This window comes from Acomys russatus, chromosome 19, assembly GCF_903995435.1.
Source record: "Acomys russatus chromosome 19, mAcoRus1.1, whole genome shotgun sequence".
Classification (NCBI taxonomy): domain Eukaryota; kingdom Metazoa; phylum Chordata; class Mammalia; order Rodentia; family Muridae; genus Acomys; species Acomys russatus.
Genome location: NC_067155.1, coordinates 12,467,034 through 12,493,056, shown reverse-complemented (window position 1 = coordinate 12,493,056; position 26,023 = coordinate 12,467,034). Strand labels below are relative to the sequence as shown.

General features: G+C 45.1%; 1 protein-coding gene across 1 annotated transcript; it reads right to left on the bottom strand.

Moving 5' to 3' along the window:
* Positions 1-1,415: 1,415 nt before the first annotated feature.
* On the bottom strand, positions 1,416-24,217 carry LOC127203197 (carcinoembryonic antigen-related cell adhesion molecule 3-like). Its single transcript, XM_051161993.1, has 8 exons — positions 24,055-24,217; positions 15,045-15,404; positions 11,434-11,793; positions 7,631-7,990; positions 5,895-6,251; positions 4,442-4,444; positions 2,726-3,073; positions 1,416-1,699 (listed from the first exon to the last, which is right to left on the bottom strand). Exons 1-8 carry the CDS (start codon positions 24,215-24,217, stop codon positions 1,416-1,418), a joined length of 2,235 nt encoding a protein of 744 aa, XP_051017950.1.
* Positions 24,218-26,023: the final 1,806 nt, after the last annotated feature.

The following is a 26,023-nucleotide window of genomic DNA, read 5'->3' as shown; positions in this document are numbered from 1 at the left end:
GAAACAGCCTAAATGTCCCTCAGTAGAAGAATGCACAAAGAAAATGTGGTACATATACACTATGGAATACTACTCAGCTATTAAAAACAAGGAATTCCCGAAATTTGTAGATAAATGGATTGAGTTAGAAATGATCATAATGAGTGAGTTAACCCAGAAGCAGAAAGAATCAAATGGTATATACTCACTTATATCTGCATACTAGTTCAAGGGGCATGTCTCACGAAAGCCTTCACTTACCAGGAAACTGGGACAGAGGGGAAGACATCCTATTGGGACTGTAGATGAGAGAAGCATGGGAGAATGGCAAAGTAGAAGGATCCAGAGGGTCCTAGAAACCTACAAGTAGAACATTATGATAGGCAGATTTGGGTCCAGGGGTCCCACACAAACTAAGGCACCAGCCAAGGACAATACAGGCGGTAAACTTTAAACCCCTACCCAGATCTAGCCAATGGTCAGAACATTCTCCACAGTTGAGTGGAGAGTGGGATATGGCTTTCTCACGTACTCTGGTGCCTCACATTTGACCATGTCCCCTGGAGGGGGAGACCTGGTGGCACTCAGAGGAAGGACAGCAGGTTGCCGAGAAGAGACTTGATACCCTATGAGAATACATAGGGGGAGGTGATCCCCCTCAGGAACAGTCATAGGGGAGGGGAATAATGGGAAAATGGGGGGGAGGAGGAATGGGAGGATACAAGGGGTGGGATAAACATTGAGATGTAACAAGAATAAATTAATAAAAATAAATAAATAAATAAATAAATAAATAAATAAATAAAATAAAAAATAAAAAGAATTTATCAATGTTCCTTATGTTTCTATTATGTGTGATAATTCAGGGGACCATTGCGATAGATTTTACATCTGTGCCTCAAAGAAACTGTGCGTCAAAACCATTTAGATGCAAGTTATGTCCAGTAGGAAAGATTGACAGTACCCTCCCCTGTCACTCTTCCTCACTTCACATGGATGACTGGTGTCTAGAAACCATCGGTCTTATGTGAATTAGTCATTCCCAGAATATATTTAATCATATAAAATATGTTTGTCTCTTTGAAAATATTGCACCATGTTAACAGGGGACTCAGAACATCCAGAAATTTGTAGCTCCTAAAATGAGTTCGCATACATTCTGAGAGTTGGCTATATGTTTGTCCAACAACCTTAGTTCTTAAGGCCTTTGCATGTCCGTATACTATGTTGATGTATTTGTCTCCCTTTGGAAATGGCTTCTCTCTTTATTTCCTGGCTGGTTGTTGTACATGTTTATGCCAGTATTGCAGCTGTGAATAAATATGCTGGCTGTACCTGAGTGGTACCTAACAATTTCTACCATGTAACTTTTTTCCATTTTTTGTATCCAAATGATAAAGGAATGCCCCCACTCTGCTGTAGGATGAGAGGAGGGGTCATGCTTTGATGACAGCCAGGAAGATTGGAGGACTGCTACTTGAAAAGATTGGGTTGGAGATCTCGCACATATATTTTCCAGAATCCTCAAGTCTGACAGGATCAATCTTAAGCCAGCACCTTGCCGGGGACAGTGTCATCCTCTCTGTGAGCTGTAGCTCCTGGTCATTGAAGAACCACTCGGTGGAGACTTCAGTGTCGTCTGAGAGGCAAGTGAGGACCACAGAGCTCTGTACTCTGACTATGGAATTTGGAACCCAAAGAAAGGGCTGTATCAGAGGCTCTGTAAGGAAGCAAAGGAGGGGACTAAATGAGAGTAGTCCTTCAGAGAACTCAACCAGCCCCTCTGTAGTCAACAGGCACCTAAAAAAGCCTCCATTGTGGAGACTTTGGGACTGTGAGAACAGACAAATTTCTTCTGCTTTGAACCTGCCACCCATGGCTTGTGCACCCCTGAATCTAACAAAGCCTGATATGCTTCAGTTTCCCTATACTTGCACATGCAGTGCATAATCATTGCTGTGTCCATGAGTTACATTTAGATATGAACAACAGCCTGACCTTTGGATGAGACAGCTGCTAACATCAGCAATATCTGTTACCATTTACCTGCATAAGAGCGTTCCCTGGGCTGGAACTCTGAGGACAGTGAGCTTCCTGGAGAACTGTCTCCTCTGTGCCTCCCCTTGAGAGCATGTCCTTCCTGTAAGTCTCCTAAGTTCATCAGAACAGTTGGCTTTTGACCTGTAAACTGTCCAGAGACTCAAGAAAAAGAGATGCCCAGGAGACCTACATAACTGCACCTGTCATGGCGGTGCCCAGCTGCTCCCATACTCTGTGGGACCTGGACAGTCAATAAAGCCCTGTTCCCCATCAGATCTAACAGGAAGTCCACTTCTAGCTCTGAAGAGATGCTCACTGGGGAAAACTAGAGTTCAGTCTGGGACAGAGACCTGAACTCTTGACTTCCTGATGTTCACCTCACAATATTGAAACCATGGTTTCCTCAGCTAGTCCCTGCCTGAAGTCCGCAGAATCTTTCTCAGGGCCATGTTTATGGCATGAGCACCAAGAGTCTGAGGCTAACTGGCACCCTTGGCCTGAGTTGCCCAAGACACATCCTCCTCTGCAGATGAAGTCAGGTGAGAGAGTCTTATCTATTTCAGTATTTCTACTCGATGTGTGTCCTACAATGAGTGCTCAAACTCCAATGTAGAGAGGAGGCAGGCATAGCCCACACTTGACAGTCCTGTGTGTGCAAAGGGAAATCAACCCCACCAGCACCCAGATGACACAGAGAATCACTTACTGTATATGTGGAGCTGCGCGTGTGTCTCCTGACTTTCAAGCTGCATATTTAAGATTCGTAGGGTGTATAATCTAGTGTCCTCCTGGGTGACATTTTCCAGTAGCAGTGACCCGTTGGGGTACACTGTCTCTCTACCGCTGTATGCAGGGCCCAGCATTCTTCTATTGGTCGTTATTTCAGTCCCGTAAATTAAGCTTTTGTAGAGAATGCCTACCCATTTGTACCAGTAAAAGGCTTGAAGTTTCTCTGGCATATTATGAACAACCAAAAGAGCATTGCTCCCATCAACAATGTTGGGAGGCACTGGTTCAATAATGAGTTGGCCAGTGGTGGAAGGGTGAATGCAGGCTAAAAGGGAACATAGAAGGGAAAAGACAGATTTGATCAATATTGAGACATTTATCATTGGTGAAAAGATGGCCCCTGGGTCCTGAAAGCCTAGATCTACCACTCAGAGGAGGTGGGTGTGTCTATCCAGTCAGAAGAAATAAGCAAATACCAATTGGATGCACCTGATCATGTCATTTCCTCTATTTTGAAATCTTTCCCTGTGTTGTTTTTACCCTCAGTATCCTCACATGCCTGCTCACACTAGGAAAATGGGGGAATAGGTGACTTCCCTGCCCTCTAATTCCTCTACAGAACCCTAGGCTTCGCCTTTTGACCTCTTAAATATTATCTTTTCCTTGTTCTGAAAAATCCCTGACTTCACTTCAATGAGGGATTTATTATCTGTCTTCCAGTCCACTAGAGATAGGGTCTAGTTAGGAAAAACTAGTTTATGTTTCTCGAAGTTCCAGAGCTTGAATGGGCTCAGATATATGTGGGTGGTGAGAGGAGATGATGGTGCATACCTTTAATCTTAGCACTCAGGAAGCAGAGGAAGGTGGGTCTCTGTGAGTTCAAGGCCATCATGGACAGCCAGGGCTACAAAGAGAAACCGGTCTCAAAAAAAGGGGGGGGGAAGTGGTGGTGAATGAAAGACTCTGGGCATTGCAAGTCCAGGTGTTAATGAAATTCTCATATTTGGAGCTACCAACACTGGTGAAACCTCCACCTCACATAAAGTTATGTATTTATAGGGAGTAGGTGGGTGGGTATGAGTATGTGTGTTTGTGCAAGTGTGTGTCATCCTGTGTGTATTGGTGGGTGCATGTCACAGCACCTAGATGGAGGTCAGAGAACAACTTAAGGGATCTTTACCTATTCTCCCCCCTTAGGAGACTCAAGCCAGATTCTGAGCCCTCTCCCCCTCTGACACAGTCATGCAGTGTTGTCCTGGGACACAAGGGGTCATCAGGAGCTGTACCCTTTGCAAGGATGTACACAATGGGGCTCCTGCTGCCTCCTCTACCCTCCCTCTGTGGAGAACAACATTTGAGCTAGCCCTGCCGCCCATCTCTCCCTCCCTCTGAGCTCAGCCTCCTCATAGGCAGGAGACCTTCCTAGTGTAATACTGACTGTTGTCAAGAATGGTGTCCAAGGCCCTCCTCTGTCCCTTCCACACATATTTCTGCCTGGTGCCCCATTTGGTAGATAGATAGATAGATAGATAGATAGATAGATAGATAGATAGATAGATGAGAGAGAGAGAAGAGAGAAGATGAGAGGAGAGGAGAGAGAGAGAGAGAGAGAGAGAGAGAGAGAGAGAGAGAGAGAGAGAGAGAGAGAGAGATGTTTCAGTGCTCTGGACCAAACACAAACAAGGCTGATGGCCATCTCTGCACCATATGCCAAAACAGCTCACCCAAAGCCTTCCCTCTCTGTGTTCTCCTAACATGACCTTTATTACACTGAATCCTGCCTGAGCACCTAGTCTGCCTTATGTTTTCAATGATCTGAGAAGGTAGAATTCACTCTCTGCAGGAAGGTGACATGCTGCTAAGTGATGCCTTGGGAAAGGGACAGGGCTGTTCACACAGGAATCAGCAGTAAGAGTGCATTGCCTTGAAGCCTGGGAGCTTCATGTGCCCAAGAATTGTGTGAAGAGTTACATGTGGGTGTGAAGCAGGAGATGACCTGAGTCCTGAAGAGATGGCACTGATTCTATCTAAATAGGGAGATGTTTAAGGTCCCCTCCATCATCCTGTGCCTGCTCAGGCATGCATTGGTTCTGTCCATGCCCTTCCTGGATTGCAGATGTTCTCTGTCTGGATTTCCCCATGGGAGGGGCCAGGAGAGATGTGTGACTACACAGGATCCTTTGTCAGGGTAGTGCTACTTAGAAACCCAGGAACACCCAGTAGGTCAGATCTGTAGGGATGGTAGTGGAAGCCAGACTACAGTTAATCTCCTGGCTCCTGGAAATACTTTTCTAGGTGGTGAGTGTGTATACTTCTAAAGCCACCTAGTGATTACTGAGGGAACTGCACCTCGAGTCTGGGAGATGTCCAGATCAACACCTCTCTTACCAGGTGCCTGTAGGAAAGAATTCCAGAGCTGGACCCCTAGAACTATCACTTGCAAGGAGGACTTGTGACTTTGATGCCTCCCCTTGGAAATCCTGACCTTCCTATGTGGTCTCATAAGTCCATCAGGACAGTTAGTTAATGGTCTGGGCACCTGTCCAGCTATTCTCCCTGCTGGAGAAGATGACCAGGGGATCTACCCTAACCATGGCTCTCATGGCAGTGCACTGGCTGGTTCCACAGGTCAATATATCCCAGTCCCATGTCAGCTCTAATAGGAAGTCAAGACCAAATAGTGATGTAAAGCCTATAATGTCATCTGGTGTCCAGCTAGGGATAGAAATTTGCTCTCTGTGTGGACCCCAGGGATTCCTCAGCCAGGGCTTGCCTGACTCCCAGCGACTTCCTCAGGCCCACAGGTACAGTGAGAGCCCTGAGTGTGTGGGCTGAGTCTGACATCCTTGGGCTGAGTTTACCCCAGGACAAGTGAGGGGTCCTGATCTAATGCTGTTGGTGGACACTATGTGCGTCCTGCAGTAAGGGATCAATCCCCAGTGTGTCTCCACACTGGAGAGAGAGGGAGGGAGAGAGAAAGAGAGAGAGAGAGACAGACAGACAGACACAGAGACAGAGAGACAGAGAGAGAGAGAGAGAGAGAGAGAGAGAGAGAGAGAGAGAGAGAGAGTGCAGGCACAGCCCAGACCTCAGAGTTCAGTGTATAATGCAGGATACAACATATCTATACTATGGAAACCACTTACTTATATCAAGACGTGCATGTATTGTTGCAATTTTGAACTCTCTGTTTAAAGTTTCCAGTGTGTAGAATCCTGCATCTTTCTCTCTGATACTATGGAGAAACAGGGATCCGTTGGTGTACACAGTCATTCGTCTGCTGTGTTTAGGGCCCCTGATGATGGAATTCATGTCTCTGCTGTATTCTGCAATTTTTTGACGTTGGTTTCCATGTATGTATTTGTACCAGGAAAAGGCTCGCAGATCTTGTGGCAGATTATAAACGTGGAGAACAACGTTTTCCCCTTTAGCAACATTCTGTGGCACTTGATCGATTATGAGTGGGGCAGAGGTGAGATGGTTACAGCAGGTAGAAAGGGAGGCTGGAATGGAAAGGAGAAAAACACATCATATGAGATCATTGTATTTGGTGGGAAAACGGCCACCTCCGTCCTGACCAGATGGATTGACTCATCACCCAGCCTGAAGATACAAGTGTGGATGAGTCCATTTCACATGGTGGAGGTCAGCAACATGGCATTCTCCATTCCCTCTGTGACCTGGAATTTGTCATCTCCTCTGCAAGGAGGTCTCTCCTCAGGTGTCTCCATGGCTGCCAGACACTGCACACAGTCATGCACACTGTAGGTTGGGATTATGCCTCCTCAGAATTTTTCTCTACAGACCCATCTTCATTCTCTGACTTTTTTTCGAGTTCCCTTTGTGGCTCCAGTCAACCTCTGACTCCACCTTCTAGATGTTCTTGCTGCTCTGTCCTGCAGCTCACAGGTTGGGATGGGCAAAGGCAGGGAGCAGTCTGGTTTGTGGCAGGTTCATCTTTGAAAAGGCTCAGGAACTGTGCTGGCTTGCTTTATGTGAGCTTCACACAACCAAGAGTAGATCTTAAGCTGGGCAAATTGGCACACACCTGTAATCCAAGCACTCAGGGAGGCAGAGGCAGGCAGATCTCTGTGAGTTGAGGCCAGCCTGCTCCACCAAGTGAGTCCAGGACAGCCAGGGGTACACAGAGAAACCTGTTTGTAGAAATCAAAGTTTAAAAGAAAAAGAGTAGATTTGAAAGATGGAGCATCAATTAAACATGCCACTACTGACTGATATGGGTGGGTCCAGTTCACTGCAAGGAGTTCCGCTCCTATCCTAAGGGATGCTGGGGGCTATGAGAAACAAGGCCAATCATGTAATGAGGAGCAAGCCACTAAGCACCATTCCTCCACACTCTCTGAAACAATTCATAGATTTTATTATGCCCAACCTCATTGGAGTAAATAAACACAACAGTCTGATATGGACACCTCACACCATTGTTCCCTGTCAGCACGAAGAGGGATTAACTAATAGTCCAGCTCTGGCAAAATTCTCCCTGCTCCCTAGACTCACTACAAGTTGAACCTAGGGTGAATTAGTACAGCCAGGGCTTCATGGTGCTCACCTCTCTCTCTGTTTCACACAACCAGGCCTGGCCTGATGCCCACGGGGTCTTTCTTAGCAAAACATGCATTGATATCACCACAGGACTGGATTGTGTCTGACATCAGAAGCTGAGTTACTTTCCATGAAGATCTTACCTGATGCAGGAGGGATCCAGACAACAGAGGCTGATCTATGGCCATTTGTCTCCACCATATTTGTCTTGCTCTCCGTGATCAAACCACACCATAGGGACAATATTGAATGGCCAGAAGACACATTACTGTATTTCCTAGCCCATCCCTGCACTGACTGATCACAGACAATCACTTACCATCCATCTGGAGTTGCACATATGCCACTTGTTCTCTCATATTTGTTCTGTGAAGGCGCAAGATGTAGAATCCGATGTGATTCCAGGTGACATTGTGGATCAGCAGGGACCCATTGCTGTACAATGTCTCTCTGCCACTGTGTGCAGGTCCCTTTCTACTTGAATTGCTGCCTATTGTGTAATAAGCAACCTCTTGCCTCTGGAACACAACCACGCCTTTGTACCAGAAAATTACTCGAACATTCCTTGGGAGATTGTGAACAAGTAGAAGAGCACTTCCACCTTCAGAAACACGGGGTGGCACTGATTCAACTCTGAGCTGAGTAGCAGTGGGAAGGGGTCCACATGTCAAATAGGAAGCTAGAAAGGAAGAGAGACACCCATCAATGTTGGGACTTTTGTATTTGGTTAAGATGGAGCCGTCTGTCCTGAACAGATGTGCCCATTGCTCTGCAAAGGTGTGTGAGCGAGAGTCTTCCTGTCTTACATGGTAGAGGTCAGCACAATACCTGCACTTGTCATTTTATCTGGGTGACACTCTCTCCTCAGATGTCCACATGGCCCTGGCTCACAGCACTATGATCCCTGTTCACACTCACTGTAAACTGGTGGTGGGGTGATGACTCATTGACTTCTTTGCCCATAGACTTTGTGTCTGGGCTCTCAATGTTGTTGTTGTTGTTGTTGTTGTTGTTGTTGTTGTTGTTGTTTTTCTTTGGTGGCTGTAGACCTCACCTGACTTCACTTTCTAGCTTCTCTTCCACTCTATTTGGAATAGGGTCTAGTGAGGATCAGTTATCTGTCTTAAATTTCTTGTGGAAAAAAAGTTGTGCCTAGAAAAAACTCAGATACCTCTGAGGAATGAATGAGAGAATGAATGAAAATTCCTGAAAAACTGATGGTCCTAAACTCCAGCTTGTCAAGGACTTTACTTATGAAAAGACTCAGCTTTGGGATGGGTGAGTACCCCACTTTGATTTAATTCTTTTACTTTTATATCTATTACACATGTGTGTGAATTCATGCAGGTGTGAACCACATGCATTTCTGCAGAGATGTGTATATGGGGTGCATGCCATGGTATCTATGTGTGTGGCAAAGGAAAACCTTGAGGAATAAGAGGGTTCTCTCTTTCTATCATGAGGGAGCTGAGGATTTACCTCAGGTCCTCTGGCCTGGCAGAAATTGCCTTCACTTATTGAGATACCTCACTGGCCTATCCAGACCAATTTTTTTCTAAGTCACTCCATCATAGTTGGGAAAAGCACTCTCCAGTATATAGGGGCCAATGTGATTGACTTTGAGTAAAGAACAATCTGGCTTTTGTGCACACCCCTTACCATTGTCTGTTCATGGAGAACTTCCTGCTGCTGAATCCTTGTCTACCTCTGTGTCAACTCCACTCATGGGCAAGCAGACCCCTTGAACACTTTCAGACCCTTTTCCTCCCTGTAGACTCAAGTCAGGGCCTGATTTCTGCCCTGCCACACACTATCATGAAATTCTCTCTTCATTTAGGGTGTCAACCCTTGCCCTTGTAAAGAGTAACAGTGGAGGTTCCATGGACTCTGATACAAGTACCATCCTCGCACAATATCGAGGAGCTTCTGTGTCAGCATCTCTCTGCTCCTGACTCCCTCTGAGGTGTGTTTGTACCCGAGGTAAAAGCACCTCACTGAGTCACTTGGGCTGTGGGCAGGGTGCTTGTCTGAGGCACTGCTGTCTTCTCCCCTCAGTGTTTCCAGGTACTTCTCTCCCTCTCCTCCCCTTATGATTCAGATTCTAAAATACACAGGGAGCAACAGGCTGATAAGCACCACTGTGAGCCAGAGCCCAATGCCTCACCTCTGAGTGGACCTCTGCCTCGTGCTGACCTTGGCTCTCTCACCACCAAGAAGGGGACCCTGTGCTCCCTATGCATCCTTAGTGACACAGAAACTTCACTGGACACCAAGTGATCCCCATGTCCTCAATTCTGGGAAGGTAGACTGTATGAATAGCCACAAGGTGGCAGAGATGTCTGTGAGGGTTGAAAAGGAACCAGCTGGGTGACACCAGGAATAGAACACTCCTCAGTAATCACTAGTGTTACCATTCAGGGTCTGCTCCAAGACAAACATTAAGGATCAGTTAGTTGTATTGGGAGATCCATGGTCTGTGTGTGCAACAGAAGGTCACCTCAGCCCTGGAGAAGTTTGAGCTCACTCTGCTGTGGAGGATTTCAGTGAGGAACCTGAACTGCAGCCTCCTGTATTGGCTGAGATGTTGTTCAGGTCTGCCTACATCTACTCTGCCTTTTTAGGGGAGACTCCTTCCTTTGCTCAGCAACTCCCCTGTCATCACTCTATCCCCAACTCAAGATGATAGAGGGGAGATTGTTGAACAGGGTCCTCTAGTACTTTTCTGGGCTACCAGAAACAGCCAGTAGGTCAAACTGACCTTGTGGGAGGGACCTCCAGGACTGCTGGGACAGAAATGGAAACAGTTTCTTTCATCTTCTCCAGGAAACCAGCATGTCAGTGTTTGATTGTGACATAATACTGCCACCTGGGATCAATAGGATGGCTGACTGATGCTTATGTTGGAGAGCTGTCACCAACAGCAGAGCCTGTTACTGTTTGGCTACCAATGAGAATTCCCTGGCCTGGACCTCTGAGGACAAGCACTTGCCAGGAAGACCTTTGCCCTTTGTTCCTCCCCTTGGGTACCCTGAACTTCCTATGAGGTCTCATAAGCCATTGTGAACAGTTGGCTCATGGCCTGGTGACTTGGTCAGCTCTGCTGTTTATGCTGAGTCTCAGGAGGTGCCCAGGTGACCTTGCTCAGCAGAGGCTCTCAAATCAGTGCACTGGTTGGTTTCCCATGAAAGATGGATGGCCAAAAACCATTGATCCCTGTCATCTGCAACAGTAAGTCTCCAGCCCTTGCAAAAATACTTTTCAGGATCACTTGTAGTCCAAGCTAGAACAGAAGTCTGGAGCCAGGGGTTCATGGAGCTCACTTCCCGGTGAAGATACAAAATCTGTCTGATGCCAATAGGGTCTTTCTCATACCATGTTCATGGTGAGAACCTCAAGAAACTAGACTGAGTCCAATACTCCTTGACTAAGTTATCCTTTCCTAACATATTATCTCTATCTCTCTCTATCTCTCTCTGTTTCTTTGTCTCTGTCTCTCTGTGTCGGTGTCTCTGTCTCTCTCTATCTTTCTCTCTATCTATCTATCTATCTATCTCATCTCTGAAAGGGGAATTAGGGCAGTAGTCTAATCTGTATCACCAATCTTAACAATCTGTTTCCAGCACTAAGACCTCTAACTCCAACATGGAGACACAATACAGAGGAACAGAGGTCACTTGTCAGGCATTACAGTCCTGTGTGTCTAAGCCCCACCCAACACTGACTGAGGTCCACACGTGAAGCCACACTTCACGGAGGTGACATTAAATGATCGCCGGCCATACTATGAGCCCTTGGTTTCATCTTTCTTTTCACTGTGGGGGGACTAACTGGAATTGTCCTATCAAACTCTTCGCTCGACATTGTCCTACATGACACATACTATGTAGTAGCCCACTTGCACTATGTCTTATCTATAGGGGCTGTATTTGCTATTATAGCAGGCTTCGTCCATTGATTCCCCCTATTCTCAGGTTACTCTCTCAACAATATATGAGCAAAAGCTCACTTCATTGTAATATTCGTAGGACTTAATATAACCTTTTTTCCTCAACACTTCCTAGGTCTATCAGGTATACCTCGACGATACTCTGATTACCCCGATGCCTACACACAATCACTTACCATCCACCAGGAGTTGGACATGTACCACTTCCTCTTTCAGATCTGTGCTCAGAGTTCGTAGGGTATAGAATCCAGTGTCCTTCCTGGTAACATTGTGGATCAGCAAAGACCCATCGTTGTACACAGTCTCTCTACCGCTGTGTGCAGGTCCCTCCACACTTTCCTTCTTGGCTATTATGTACTGAGAAATCTCTTCATTCTTGAACACAGCTACCCCCTTGTACCAGGAAACGGTTCGAAGCTTCTCTGGGAGGTTGTGAACACGTAGAAGAACGTTTCCTCCTTTAGCACCATAGGGAGGCACTAATTCAATACTGGGCTGAACAGAGGTGGGAGGGCGTCCACACATCGAAGGGGAAGCTAGAAGGAAAAATAGAGATCCATCTGCACACTTTGGTATTTGGTTAAGTTGGAGCTCTGTGTCCTGAGATGTGTTCATTCATCAGGCAAACTGTGTGAGTGAGCATCTCCATGCCCTACTTTATGGTGGTCAGCAAATTACCTCCGTAAACTCAGTGTCCCTGCACTTGGCGTTTCGTATACATGGAGCTCTCACTTGGGTATCACTATAACTCTAGCTCAGTACCCTCATTTCCCTGCTCACATACCAGGTAGATTGATAATTGGTGATTCCTCCACCACTTCACTCCCTACAAGATCTGGAACTTCACTCTCTAACTCTTTTTGTTCTTTGTCTGTTCCACTTGTACTTCCTGTCAACACCTGACTTCACCTTTTAGGTTCATTTTACTTCAAGCCCACTATGACTAGGTTATTGTGAGAACTTGGATCTGTATAATTTTTTAAATGGTGCCCTTAAAACTTCAGGCATTCTACAGGGCTTTAAGGAGATGAAAAGGAAAAACAGATCATCTCTTGCAGAACTTTCATTATCGGCATGCCATTTTACCAGCCCCCAGCTCTACCTTCAATCCCAGGGGTGGCACCCATTAAAGACTACCAAGACAGTAGCCACCAGGGACCACCAGAGGCCTGAAGCCAACACAGAATCTCAGATCTACCTGCAATCCAAAGGTCTACTGCCATCAGGTTCCACCACGCCAACACCAATGAAAGCCAGACAGCTACAGGACAGTGTAAGAACACATTCAAATAAAATCCAGGGCATGTCACCACCAGTTATCCTACTAAAACAAGTCGTGGATATCCAAAAACAGCAAAACAGTAAGAAAACTTGCTTAAACATAATCTTATGAAGAAAATAGAAGCCTTTAAACAAGAAATAAATAAATCCCTCAAAGAAATTCAGGAAAATATAGTCAAACAGGTGAATGAAATGAATAAATTCCTTAAAGAAATAAAGGAAATATACAAACAGGAGAATGAAATGAATAAAACTGGAAAAACATGAAAATAGAAGCAATAAAGAAAACACAAACTGAGGCAATCCTAGAAATGGAAACCTAGGAAAAAGAACAAGAACTACAGACACAAGCATCACCAACAGAATAGGAGAGATGGGAGAGAGGATATTAGGCATAGAAGATTTGATAGAAGAAAGTGATATATTGGTCAAAGAAATTGCTAGGTCTAAATATATTAATGCAAAACATTCAGAAATTCTGGACACTATTAAAAGACCAAACATAAGAATACTACACACAACCTAGAACTATCTTCTGAAAGGCTTCATCCAGCACTGGAAGAAAACATATGCAGAGACCCACAGACAAACAATAGGCGGAGCTCGGGGAGTTTTGTGGAATAGTGGGAAGAAGAACAGAGTGAAATGGATGGGTCAAGGACACCACAAGAAGACCTACAGAGTCAATTAATCTAGACTCATGGGGGCTCACAAAGACTGAACCACCAACCAAAGAGTATACATGGGCTAGACCTAGACACCTTACACATATGCAGCTGATATGCAGTGCAGTCATCATGTGAGTTCCCTAATAGTGAGTGTAGGGCTGTCTCTGACTCTGTTGCTTGCCTTTGGATCCCATTTCTCTAGCTGTGCAGCCTTGTCAGGCTACAATGGGATGGGATGTTCTTAGTCAGGCTGCCATTTGAAGTGCCTGGGTGTGTTATTACCCCATGAGGTCCTGCCCTTTTCTGATAAAAAGGAAATGAGGTGCTATAGAAATGACTCAGAGGTTAAGAGCACTGTCTGCTCTACCAAGCGTTCTGAGTTCAATTCCCTGCCACCCTGTGGTGGCTCACATCCATCTGTAATAAGATCTGGTGCCCTCCCCTGATGTACAGGTGTACATGCAAACACAACATTGTATACACAATAAATAAATAAATAAATAAATAAATAAATAAATAAAAAGGAAAAGGTGTTGGGCCCAGGGGTCCCGCTCAAACTAAGGCACCAGCCAAGGACAATACAGGAGGTAAACTTTAAACCCCTACCCAGATCTAGCCAATGGTCAGAATATTCTCCACAGTTGAGTGGAGAGTGTGATACGACTTTCTCACGTACTCTGGTGCCTCACATTTGACCATGTCCCCTGGAGGGGGAGACCTGGTGGCACTCAGAGGAAGGACAGCAAGTAGCCAAGAAGAGACTTGATACCCTATGAGAATATACAGGGGGACGTAATCCCCCTCAGGAACAGTCATAGGGGAGGGGAATAATGGAAAAATGGGGGTGGGGGTGGCAGAAATGGGAGGATACAAGGGATGGGATAAACATTGAGATGTAACAAGAATAAATTAATAAAAAAATTTAAAAAAAAAAAGGAAAAGGTGATTGAAGGGGCCATGAAGGTGGGACTGGGAAGAGAGGAGGAAGGGAGCTAGGATCTGGCTGTAGAGATTAAATAAACACATTAATGAAAAATATCACCTTTCAAAACAAATTTCAATACCTGTGGAAAATGAATGAATGAATGCATGGATGGATGAATGAGTGAGTGACATTTCAGGACCATGCAGCACTCTCCACGCTGCATGCTGTACCTCTCCCTTCTGTCTTTATTTTCTCATCCTAGAGACCGCACAATAAGCTACAAAATGATGGACATCCATGATCCCTGAAAGAACAGCCATTCAGCCTGGGATTCCCTCTGTCTCTCCTGGAACTTGGTCTGTCAGCAACAGTGAGGGTGCCTCTGAATTCCGTTTGTGAGACAGAAACCCAGCTGTGCACTCAGTCTGACCTGTGTTCTCAATGCTCTGGAAACACGGAGTTTGCTCTCATCAAACACGTGGCAAAATGCCTTTGAGGGATCCAAAAGAACCAGATGAGTGCCGAGTACAGAAAAGGACAAACTCAGTCTCACTGCAGTCACCAGTCAGGGTTCTGACACAGAACAAAGGCCCAGAAACAGATGTATCTGGAGCCTCTAACCCTCTGGGTGTGTGGGAGGAGGTGACCTGAGTCCCAGAAAGAGGGCTCTGGGCTCCACCATCTCGTACAGGGCTTCAAGATGGTGACATCACATTCTCAGTTGTGGCATGGGTCTGCCTATGTGCTCCCTGGGCCTTTATGAAATGTCTTGGACCTCTCTCTAGGTAATTCCCTTAGGTTAACTCCTCTTTTCCAAAGGAAATACATAGAGAAAGGAAATGAATATGAACCCTTGCCAATATGTGTGTCTAGTGGAATCAACCCCACCCACCAACCATGGTGAGTCACTTACAGTAGACGAGGAGGTATATGGGTGCTACTGATACAAGTTTTGCTTGCCTATTATAGCCTTCTAGAATATAGTGTCCTGTGTCCTTCTGAGTGACGTTGCGGATCTGCAGAGATCCATCACTGTAGATTGTCTCTCTGCCACTGTATGCACGCCCCGTCATATTTCCTTTAGCATTCACTGCATACAGTGCAATCTCGTGACTCTTTTCTGTTATCTCTTTGAACCAGGCAAAGGATGTATGAGTGTCTGGAAGATTTATAACTTGAAGAATGACGTTTGTTCCTTCAAACACAGGAAATGGTACGAAAGTAATGCCCATTTGGGTAGTGGTAGTTGGGTGCCAGCAGCTTAAAAGGGAGGCTAAAAGGGAAGAGAGAGAAACAATCAATATTGAGTGGGTGTCAACATCACTCAAGTTAGTGGGTAGGGGGTGTACCTCCCCACCTTAATGGAAGTGAGCAATATCACCACCATTCCCTCAGAGTCTCTCACGGTGTACTTACCTCTCTTAGAAATTCTCTGCTCAGGTGTCTGCCTGGCTTGCCCTTCAGTGTCCCTATATTTGATGTAAGGGTGCTTCACTGACCTCTTTCTCTAGGGAGTCTTCACTATCTGAATTTTTTTTCTTTTTCCTTCGTGGTACCAGGCAACCCCTGACATCATCTTGCAGATACTCTGACATCTAGCCCACTATGACCAGGGCTCTGTGAAGACAAAGCTTAGTCTGCCATATTAGGATGATTAAGTTCCTGGAAAGGATTTGGAGATGAATGGAGGAAGGAAGGAAGGAAGGAAGGAAGGAAGGAAGGAAGGAAGGAAGGAAGAGTGTGTCCATGAGTTAATCTACATAGTTCCCAGGTTTGTAGCCAACAACAAATAGTTATACTCAATGGTAATTTAAATATTCTTATATTTCTTATTTATTGTATTGTGGGTTTGTGAAGGCTCATATCTGAGTGTGTGCACATGAGAGTGCATACCACAGCAACAATGTAAAGGGCAGAGAAAAGAATCTGTGAGTCTATTCACAAATCTAATATGTAGGAGCTGAAGACTTAATTCAGGTTGTCATGGCCTCCACACACTGAGCCATTTTGCTGGACACTCATGCTTGATTTCTATTTGGAGAGTCACCTGGTCATTCATGGGAACAGCAGTCTTCAGAACAGAGCAGCCACTGTGATTTGGTTTGAGTAGAGAACATTGGGGCTCTTCTCTCCTCATCACTACCTGTCCCCAGAGAGCCTCAGGAGGCTGAATCGATTCCCTCTTTGTACCTTTTCCCTATGACATCAAGCAGAAACCTGGAGTCTCATCCTGGGCTCCTGTCATCGTTAGAAGAGTCAAGCCTTATTCTGAGTTCCCATCAACCCACACACAGTCAGGGATTGGGGACACTTACCCATAAGCAGGAGCCCCTGCCAGGAGGTACACTCTTTGAAGGAAAGCATAGAGGACACCACCATCTGTCTATGCACCATAATGTCCTCTGAGGAGAAAAGCTTCAGCTCCAGTAAGACTCCCAGCCTCTGTTGTCCTTCTGCCCTCTGAGCTGTTTGTCTTCTCAGGCATAAGCACTTCACAGACTCCCACAGACTGTGAGTGGTGGGGTCTGTGTCCAAGGAGCTGCTCTGTCCCTTCCACTCTCAGTGCTGCCCCTGCATCCCTCTTCACTTTTCTCTTTGCCTTTCTCCCCCAAGCAACACATTGCACACAAAGGTGATAAGCATCCCCCTGACCTCAGGGAACAACAGCTCATCCCAGACCAAACATCTACTGTTTCCTGGCCTTGGGTCTGTCAGTATCAATGTGGGAGACTTTATAATGCCTGTGGGTCTCTGTGACACAAAGACAAAGCCAAGAACCCAGTCTTCCCTGTATTCGCATTTCTCTGGGAATGTGGGATTTCCCAGCAAGAAGGTGACATAAATGCCTCTGAGGGCTTGGAAGAGATGAGCTCAGTGATGACCAAGGATGAAGAACAATTCTTTATTACTAATATCACCAGGCAAATTCCTGATCCAGGAGAGAGGCCCGGCAGCATTTTTGTGAGGAGTTTCACTTCCTCAGTCTTGGAGAAGAGGTTGTCAGCGTGTCGTGGAAAGGACTGTGATATTCTTCCTCCTATGGAGGGTTTCAAGGCAGCCTTGCAGCACTGTGTTGGCTGAGCTGTGTGTTGGGAGACCCCAGGTTCTCTCTAATCTTTCAGAGTCTAAATTATCTAAATGATTCCCCTGAATAAATCCTGTATTGCCCTTGGAAGATGCCAGGAAGGTAGGACTTTAATGTTTCTCAGTCAGGGCTATTCTCAGAAAAAAGAAACTGAACAGGATCTTGGGAGGGAGCTCCACGTTAGGAGGGACAAGATGGATACTAGTCTCCTAGGCAAGTTCATGGCTCAGGGAAACAATTTTCTGAGTGTTGAGTGTGTGTCCTGATATTGCCCCCTGGAGAGCCCTGGATGAACTGCAATTTCATGTCTAGGCCAACAGCAGGGATGGTCCACAAGTCAAATGTGACCTGCCCTGGTCTTTTCATCCTGTCATCCTACCTACCGTGCACTCCAGAGCTCCAGTTTCCATCTAGTGTAGGGTGGATATAGACAAGGTTCCCGATTTTTTCCTGGGAAGTCCTGGACTAAAGGTAGAGTAAGAGTTCATACAGAGGAGGAGCTTTTTGCTCAGAAAATTTCAAAGAAAAGTTCTAGGGCATTGACTATGTATTCAAAGGAGCGGGTCTATACCTTCACTTGCTGGCACATCTCTAGTGTCTAAATAGTTCCTTCTCTTTGCCCACAGGGTTCTTAGGGAGTCTGCTCTTGACTACATAGAACATTGATTCAAATGTATGTGTCCTCTGCACTTCCACACACACTGTTCTAGGTTTCTTTTTGTTGTTGTGTTTTTAAAAACACCCTAAGGAACAGCACACCAGGTGAAAGTAAAAGATCCATTTTCTTTTTTCTTTTTCTTTTTTTTTTTTTAAGTTTTAGAGAGATCGGGAATACAAGGCACTTTCCTCAACATAATAAAGGCTATATACAGCAAGCCAATAGCCAAAATCAAAGTAAATGGTGAGATACTCAAGGAAATTCCTCTAAAATCGGGAACAAGGCAAGGCTGCCCACTCTCTCCATATCTCTTCAATATAGTACTCGAAGTTCTAGCCAGAGCAATAAGACAACAAAAGGAGATCAAGGGTATCCAAATGGGAAAGGAGGAAGTCAAATTATCCCTATTTGCAGATGATATGATAGTGTACATAAGTGACTCTCAAAATTCCACCAGAGAACTCCTAAAGCTGATAAACACCTTCAGCAAATTGGCTGGATACAAAATTAACTCAAAAAAGTCTGTAGCCTTCCTATACACAAATGACAAGCTTGCAGAGGAAGAATTAGGAAAGCCACACCCTTCACATTAGCCACAAGCAATATAAAATATCTAGGAGTTACCCTAACTAAGCAAGTGAAGGACTTGTATGAAAAAAATTTCAAAACTCTGAAGAAAGAGATTGAAGATGACCTGAGAAGATGGCGTGATCTTCCTTGCTCATGGATCGGGAGAATTAACATAGTAAAAATGGCCATCCTACCAAAAGCAATCTACAGATTCAATGCAATCCCTATCAAAATACCTACACAATTTTTTAAAGACATTGAAAGTTCAATTCTGAACTTCATATGGAAAAACAAAAAACCCAGAATAGCTAAAACAATCTTGTACAATAAAAGGTGCTCCGGAGGAATCTCTATACCTGATTTCAAACTGTACTATAAAGCAATAGTAATTAAAACAGCATGGTACTGGCACAGCAACAGGCTGGTTGATCAGTGGAATTGAATCGAAGACCCAGATATGAATCCACACACATATGGTCACTTGATTTTTGACAAAGAAGCCAAATCCATTCAATGGAAAAAGGATAGCATCTTCAACAAATGGTGCTGGTCTAACTGGAGGTCTATGTGTAAAAAAATGCAACTGGACCCATATTTGTCACCTTGCACAAAACTCAAATCCAAGTGGATTAAAGACCTCAACATAAAACCAGAGACACTAAGCCACTTAGAGGAAAAAGTGGGAAAGAGCCTGGAATATATTGGCACAGGAGACAACTTCCTGAACAGAACACCAACGGCCCAGGCCTTAATGTCAACCATTAATAAATGGGACCTCATGAGGCTGAGAAGCTTCTGTAAGGAAGGAGACACTGTCAAGAGAACAAAGGGACAGCCTACAGACTGGGAAAAAATCTTCACCAACCCTACATCTGACAAAGGTCTAATATCCAAAATATATAAAGAACTCAAGAAATTAAACACCACCCAGAAGCAGAAAGAATCAAATGGTATATATTCACTTATATCTGCATACTAGCCCAAGGGGCATGTCCCACGAAAGCCTTCACTTACCAGGAAACTGGGACAGAGGGGAAGGCATCCTATTGGGACTCTAAATGAGAGACGCATGGGAGAACAGCAAAATAAAAGGATCCAGAGGGTCCTAGAAATCTACAAGTAGAACAATATGATAGGCAGATTTGGGCCCAGGGGTCCCGCTCAAACTAAGGCACCAGCCAAGGACAATACAGGAGGTAAACTTTAAACCCCTTCCCAGATCTAGCCAATGGTCAGAATATTCTCCACAGTTGAGTGGAGAGTGTGATACGACTTTCTCACGTACTCTGGTGCCTCACATTTGACCATGTCCCCTGGAGGGGGAGACCTGGTGGCACTCAGAGGAAGGACAGCAAGTAGCCAAGAAGAGACTTGATACCCTATGAGAATATATAGGGGGATGTAATCCCCCTCAAGAACAGTCATAGGGGAGGGGAATAATGGGAAAATGGGGGGGGAGGAATGGGAGGATACAAGGGATGGGATAAACATTGAGATGTAACAAGAATAAATTAATAAAAAAAATAATAAAAAATTTAAAAAAAATTTAAAAATTAAAAAAAAAAATAAATAAACACCACCAAACCGAATAACCCAATTGAGAAATGGGGCTTGGAACTAAACAGAGAATTCTCAACAGAGGAGTATCAAATGGCTGAGAAACACTTAAAGAAATGCTCAACCTCCTTAGTCATCAGGGAAATGCAAATCAAAACAACTCTGTGATTACATCTTACATCCATCAGAATGGCTAAGATCAAAAACTCAAGTGACACCACATGCTGGCGAGGATGTGGGGAGAGAGGAACACTCCTTCATTGCTGGTGGGAATGCAAACTAGTACAGCCACTTTGGAAATCTATCTGGTGCTATCTCAGAAAAATGGGAATAGGGCTTCCTAAAGACCCAGCTATTCCACTCCTTGGAATATACCCAGAAGATGCTCCAGCACACAACAAGAAAATTTGCTCAACCATGTTCATAGCAGCCTTATTCATAATAGCCAGAACATGGAAACAGCCTAAGTGTCCCTCAGTAGAAGAGTGGATAAAGAAACTGTGGTACATATACACTATGGAATACTACTCAGCTACTAAAAACAAGGAATTCCCGAAATTTGTGGATAAATGGATTGAGCTAGAAATGATCATAATGAGTGAGTTAACCCAGAAGCAGAAAGAATCAAATGGTATATACTCACTTATATCTGCATACTAGCCCAAGGGGCATTTCCCACGAAAGCCTTCACTTACCAGGAAACTGGGACAGAGGTGAAGGCATTCTATTGGGACTCTAAATGAGAGACGCATGGGAGAATAGCAAAATAAAAGGATACAGAGGGTCCTAGAAATCTACAAGTAGAACAATATGATAGGCAGATTTGGGCCCAGGGGTCCCGCTCAAACTAAGGCACCAGCCAAGGACAATACAGGACGTAAACTTTAAACCCCTTCCCAGATCTAGCCAATGGTCAGAATATTCTCCACAGCTGAGTGGAGAGTGTGATATGACTTTCTCACGTACTCTGGTGCCTCACATTTGACCATGTCCCCTGGAGGGGGAGACCTGGTGGCACTCAGAGGAAGGACAGCAGGTAGCCAAGAAGAGACTTGATACCCTATGAGAATATATAGGGGGAGGTGATCCCCTCAGGAACAGTTATAGGGGAGGAAAATAATGGGAAAATGGGGGGGGATGGGAGGATACAAGGGATGGGATAAACATTGAGATGTAACAAGAATAAATTAATTTAAAAAAAGAAAAAAAAAGATCCATTTTCCTTCTGGGTCTGGGTCAGTTTGTACCACTGAAAGAAATCAAGACAGTAAATGGGATTCTGACTGGCTCATCCACTGGCTGGATCTCTGGGTCATGCTTACCTAGCTGTCTTTCTTACATAAACAGGGACAATCTACTATGGATAGTGCTGTTTCTAGTGGCCTTGTCCTTCCTGCATCAATTAAGACAATCCCTCACAGACGTGTCCACAGCCCAACATCATAAGGAAGTTATTCAGTTGAGACTCTTTTCCCCCAAGCAACTCTGGAATGTGTCAACGTGGCTCACTACCGCACTGTTTCATACTGTTAAGCCCTCTCTGTCCACTGCAAGACTCCATAAGAGATATCACTTTCTGTTCCTAGTACTCATCACAAGCACTGCTGTCCACAGCACTTCACAGATGGACCCTCAGAATTAAGAAACAACTCATGGCATCTGCCCTGGGTTTCACTGTTTCCACTGTGTAGATCCTAAGCTCATGGACACCTTGATGTCCACCACTGACCTTGTGAGCAGTAACTGAAACAGCATCACCAAAACCTGCTTTCATCCTGACTCAGCACAAGATTCCCAGGCACATACATCACGTCCACTTTCTGATAACAATTGAATCAGAGTGGAAACCAATCAGCAACTGAGACAAGTCAGGAGCTGCGAACATTTGTGGTAAAAGAGCATGAGCAAGGTTCAGATCTCTAATTAGTCCTTCTGTGTCTTGAAGAGCAAAATATCATGAAAGCAAGTAGAGGGTACAGGAAGTCATGAATGAGTGACTGAAAGAAAAACCTACTTGACCTAAAGTACATTCCTCCCACTGGGTGGATCATCCTGCTTGGAAAATGCCCCAACTCATATTGAAAACCAAGATTAACCATAAGATATCAGAGATACAGGGAGAGAAGAAATAAATGGAGCTGGAATCTCATGAGAGTATTTGGAATTTTATATGCCTATGATCATGGGTTGGTAATTTAGTTCTTTATCTATTCATAAGGCTTCACACCAGAGCTCAGTGATGGTATTTCAGAGATCTGCTTACCAGGACTGTATTTCTTGACTGTGGTCCCATTGAGGCTAGTGACAGAGTTAGAGATGAGACAGATATAGGGTCTTCTATTATTAGTAGAGATGATTGGGATAAAGAGCTCTTGGGAGTATGACTGGGACTTACCATTGAAAACCCGTGGTTTAGAGGCTATGTGGCAGGAAAGATTGAAGTTTGCCCCTATATGGAAATTGATATCTGAGGATATAACCAGAGTTTGTGGGCCATCTGGAGCAAACAGAATGAAGCCACGTGGGATGTCAGAACAGGAAAGTGGAAATCCTGGTCTGTAGAAGGCTATGGTATCTGTGCTACATCCTCAGGTAAGTAGAGTTATTCTTGGCTGCATAGGTATCTGTCCACCACAAGCATGCCTGGTGTCTACATATGCCAGAAGGGGACATTGGATCCCCTGAACCTCGAGTTAAAGGCAGTGGTTACCTGCTATGTGTGTGCTGGGAACTGAACTTGGGTCTTCTATAAGAACATCTAGTGCTCCTAATCTCTTTGCCATCTCTCCAGCCCTCCCAGGTAGATCTTTTCAAAGGCAGATCTCACTGGTAAAAGGCACAGAGCCAGAACTCCCTGAAAATATGGCAGGAAAAGACATGTGAGTTTGGCAGCTCTGGGATAAGGATTTAGGACACTAACTTTCTATATATGAGACCATTGTTTTAAATACCCAGGATCTAAGGCCAATCCATGCAGGATCACCTCTCCAAAACACACAGTAGGGTAAGAGGAGAGGCAGAGTTGTTTGAAATCAGTTACTCCCTGAACAGTGTGTTCCTGTGATAGATACAGGATCTACTGAAGGAGGAGTTTGATGATTTCCAGCAGTCTACTCCTCTTGGGTGTGTCCACTTCCTTTTTCTAGAGTTTTCAGGTATTCCATTAAGCTGCTAGTATAAGATGGTTCCAATTTGTTTATGCAGGCACCTAGTGCTCTGAACTTTCTTCTCAACACTGCTTTCCTTGTGTTCCTTTGTGGTGCCAGGCAACCCCTGATATCACCTTGCAGATACTCTGACATCTGGCCCACTATGACCAGGGCTATGTGAGGACAAGGCTTAGTCTGCCATATTAGGATGATTAAGTTCCTGGAAAAGACTTGGACATGAATGGAGGAAGGAAGGAAGGAAAGAAGGAACAAACAAACAAAAAGAAATGAAGGAAGGAGCAGAGGAACGAAGGTAGGAAGGATGGGTGTGTCCATGGGTTAATCTACATAGTTCCCAGGTTTGTAGCCAACAACAAATAATTATACTCAAGGGTAAATTAAATATTCTTATATTACTTATGTATCATATGTGTGGGTTTGTGAAGGCTCACATCTCAGTGTATGCACATGAGAGTGCATGATACAGCAAATGTGTAAAGGGCTGAGAGGAGCCTCATGAGTCTGTTCTCTCATCTAAAGTGTGGGAGCTGAAGACTGAATTCAGGTTGTCACGATCTCCACACACTGAGCCATTTCGCTGGACACTGCAGTTTGATTTTGATTTGGAGGGTCGCCCAGTCATGACTGGGAGCATCGGTCTTCAGAACAGAGCAGCCAGCATGATTTGGTTTGAGTAGAGAACATTGGGCCTCTTGCCTCATCGTCACTACCTGTCCACAGAGAGCTTTAGGAAGCTGAATCGATTCCCTCGCTGTATCTTTTGCCCTATAATGTCAAGAAGAAATCCCTAATCTCATCTTGGGCTCCTGTCCTCTTTAGACAACTCAACTCTGACTTGTAATTCCCCTTGACCCACACACAGTCAAGAATTGGGGACACTTACCCATGAGCAGGAGCCCCTGCCAGAAGTTCTCTTTGAAGGAAACCATGGAGGAAACCACCATCAGACTTCTCACTGTGATGTCCTCTGAGGAGAAGAGCTTCAGCTTCTGCAAGGCCCACAGCCTCTGCTGTCGTTCTGATCCTTGAACCGATTTTCTTTTCATGCAGAAGCACTTCACAGAATCCCACGGACTGTGAGTGGTGGGGTCTGTGTCCAAGGAGTTGCTCTGTCCCTTCCACTCTCAGTGTTGCCTCTGCATCCTTCTCAACTTTTTTCTTTGCCTTTCTCCCCCAAGCAAAAATTGAGCAACAAGGCTGATGAGCATCCCCATGACCTTAGAGAAAAACAGCTCATCCCAGGGCTGATATCTGCCATGTCCTGGCCTTGGGTCTGTCAATATCAAAGAGGGAAATTCTATCTTGTCTGTGTGTCCCTGTGACACAGAGACAAAGCAGAGCACCCAGTCTGCCCTGGGTCCCCATTGCTCTTGGAATGTGGGATTCCCAGCCTCTGAGGTCTTGGCAGACACCAGCTAAGTGATGACCAGGGATGAAGATCAACCTTTTATCATTAATGTCACTAGCCAAATTCCTGAGCCAGGAGAGAAGCCCAGGAGCATTTGTGTGAGGAGTTTCACTTCCTCAGTGTTGAGGAAGATGTTGTCAGTGTGTCCTGGAAAGGACTGTGGGCTCCCTCTTCTTATAGAGGGTTTCAAGGCAGCCTTCCCGCATTGTGTGTTGGCTGAGCTGTATGTTGGGAGAGCCTAAGATCTTTCTAATCTTTCTGGGTCACCACCGTCCTCATTCTAAGTGATTGCACTGAATAAATTCTGTATTGCCCTTGGAAGGTGCTGGGGAGGGAGCACTTTAATGTTCCTCAGAAAGGGTGGTTCTCAGATGAAAGAAACTGAGCAAGGACTTGGGAGGGAGCTCCAGGTTAGTAGGGACAGGACGGATACCAGTCTCCTAGGCAAAGTCATGGCTCAGGGAAACAATTTTCTGAGTGTTGAGTATGTATCCTGATATTGCCCCCTGGAGATCACTGTGAGAACTGCAATGTCTAGGCCAACAGTGGGGGTGGTCCTCAAGTCAAAAGTGACCTGCCCTGGTCCTTTCAGCACAGGTGTGAGATATGCCCTGTCATCCTGCCTACTGTGTACTCCAGACATTCAATTTCCATCTAATACAGTGTGGATCTAGACAAAGTTCCATATTTTTCCTGGAAAGTCCTGAACTAAGGATGGAATAAGAGTTCATGCAGAGAATGGAGACCCTTGGGAGGAGCCTTATGCCCAGAAAATTTCTAGGACATTGGCTATGTTTTCAAAGGAGAGGGGACTAACGGAGGAACTGTACCTTCACTTGTGGGCTCATCTTTAGCACCCAAATCCTACCTTTTCTTTGCCCACAGTGTGCTTAGGGGCATCTGTTCATGACTACATAGAACATTGATTTAAGTGCCTGTGTCCTCTGCTCTTCCCTCACACTGTTCTACTTATCTGGGTCTGGGTCATTTTGTAGCACTGAAAGAAATCAAGACAGAAAACAGGATTCTGGCTGGCTAATCTGCTGGCTGGCTGGCTCATACCTAGCTAGCTATCTCTTATGTAACCAGGGACAATCTGCCTAGGGACAGTGCTGTCCACAGAGGCCTGGTCCCTCCTGCATCAATAAAGACAACCCCTCACAGACCTGTCCACAGCCCAACCTCATTACGAAGTTATTCACTTGAAACTCATTTCCCCCAAAGCAACTCTATGCTGTGTCAAGTTGGCTAACTACAACATTGTATCAGACTGTTATAGCCTCGTTGTCTACTGGAAGACTGCAAAAGTAGTTCCCCATTGTCCAAGTAAATGTCGCTCTCTGTTCCCTGCAGCGATCACAAGTACTGGTGTCCATAACCCTTCACAGCCAGACCCTCATAGTTAGGACACAGATGACAGCATCTACAATGGGTTTCACTTGTC

Excerpts from the sequence above, each read along its gene's own strand:
- LOC127203197 (XM_051161993.1), bottom strand. The coding sequence starts at position 24,217 with ATGAAAAGAAAATCGGTTCAAGGATCAGAACGACAGCAGAGGCTGTGG. Across the intron at positions 15,405-24,054 it reads GCAGGGGCTCCTGCTCATGG|CCTCCCTTTTAAGCTGCTGG; the intron begins GTAAGTGTCCCC and ends CTTCCCTTTTAG. Across the intron at positions 7,991-11,433 it reads TGTCCAACTCCTGGTGGATG|CTTCCTATTTGACATGTGGA; the intron begins GTAAGTGATTGT and ends CTTCCTTTCTAG.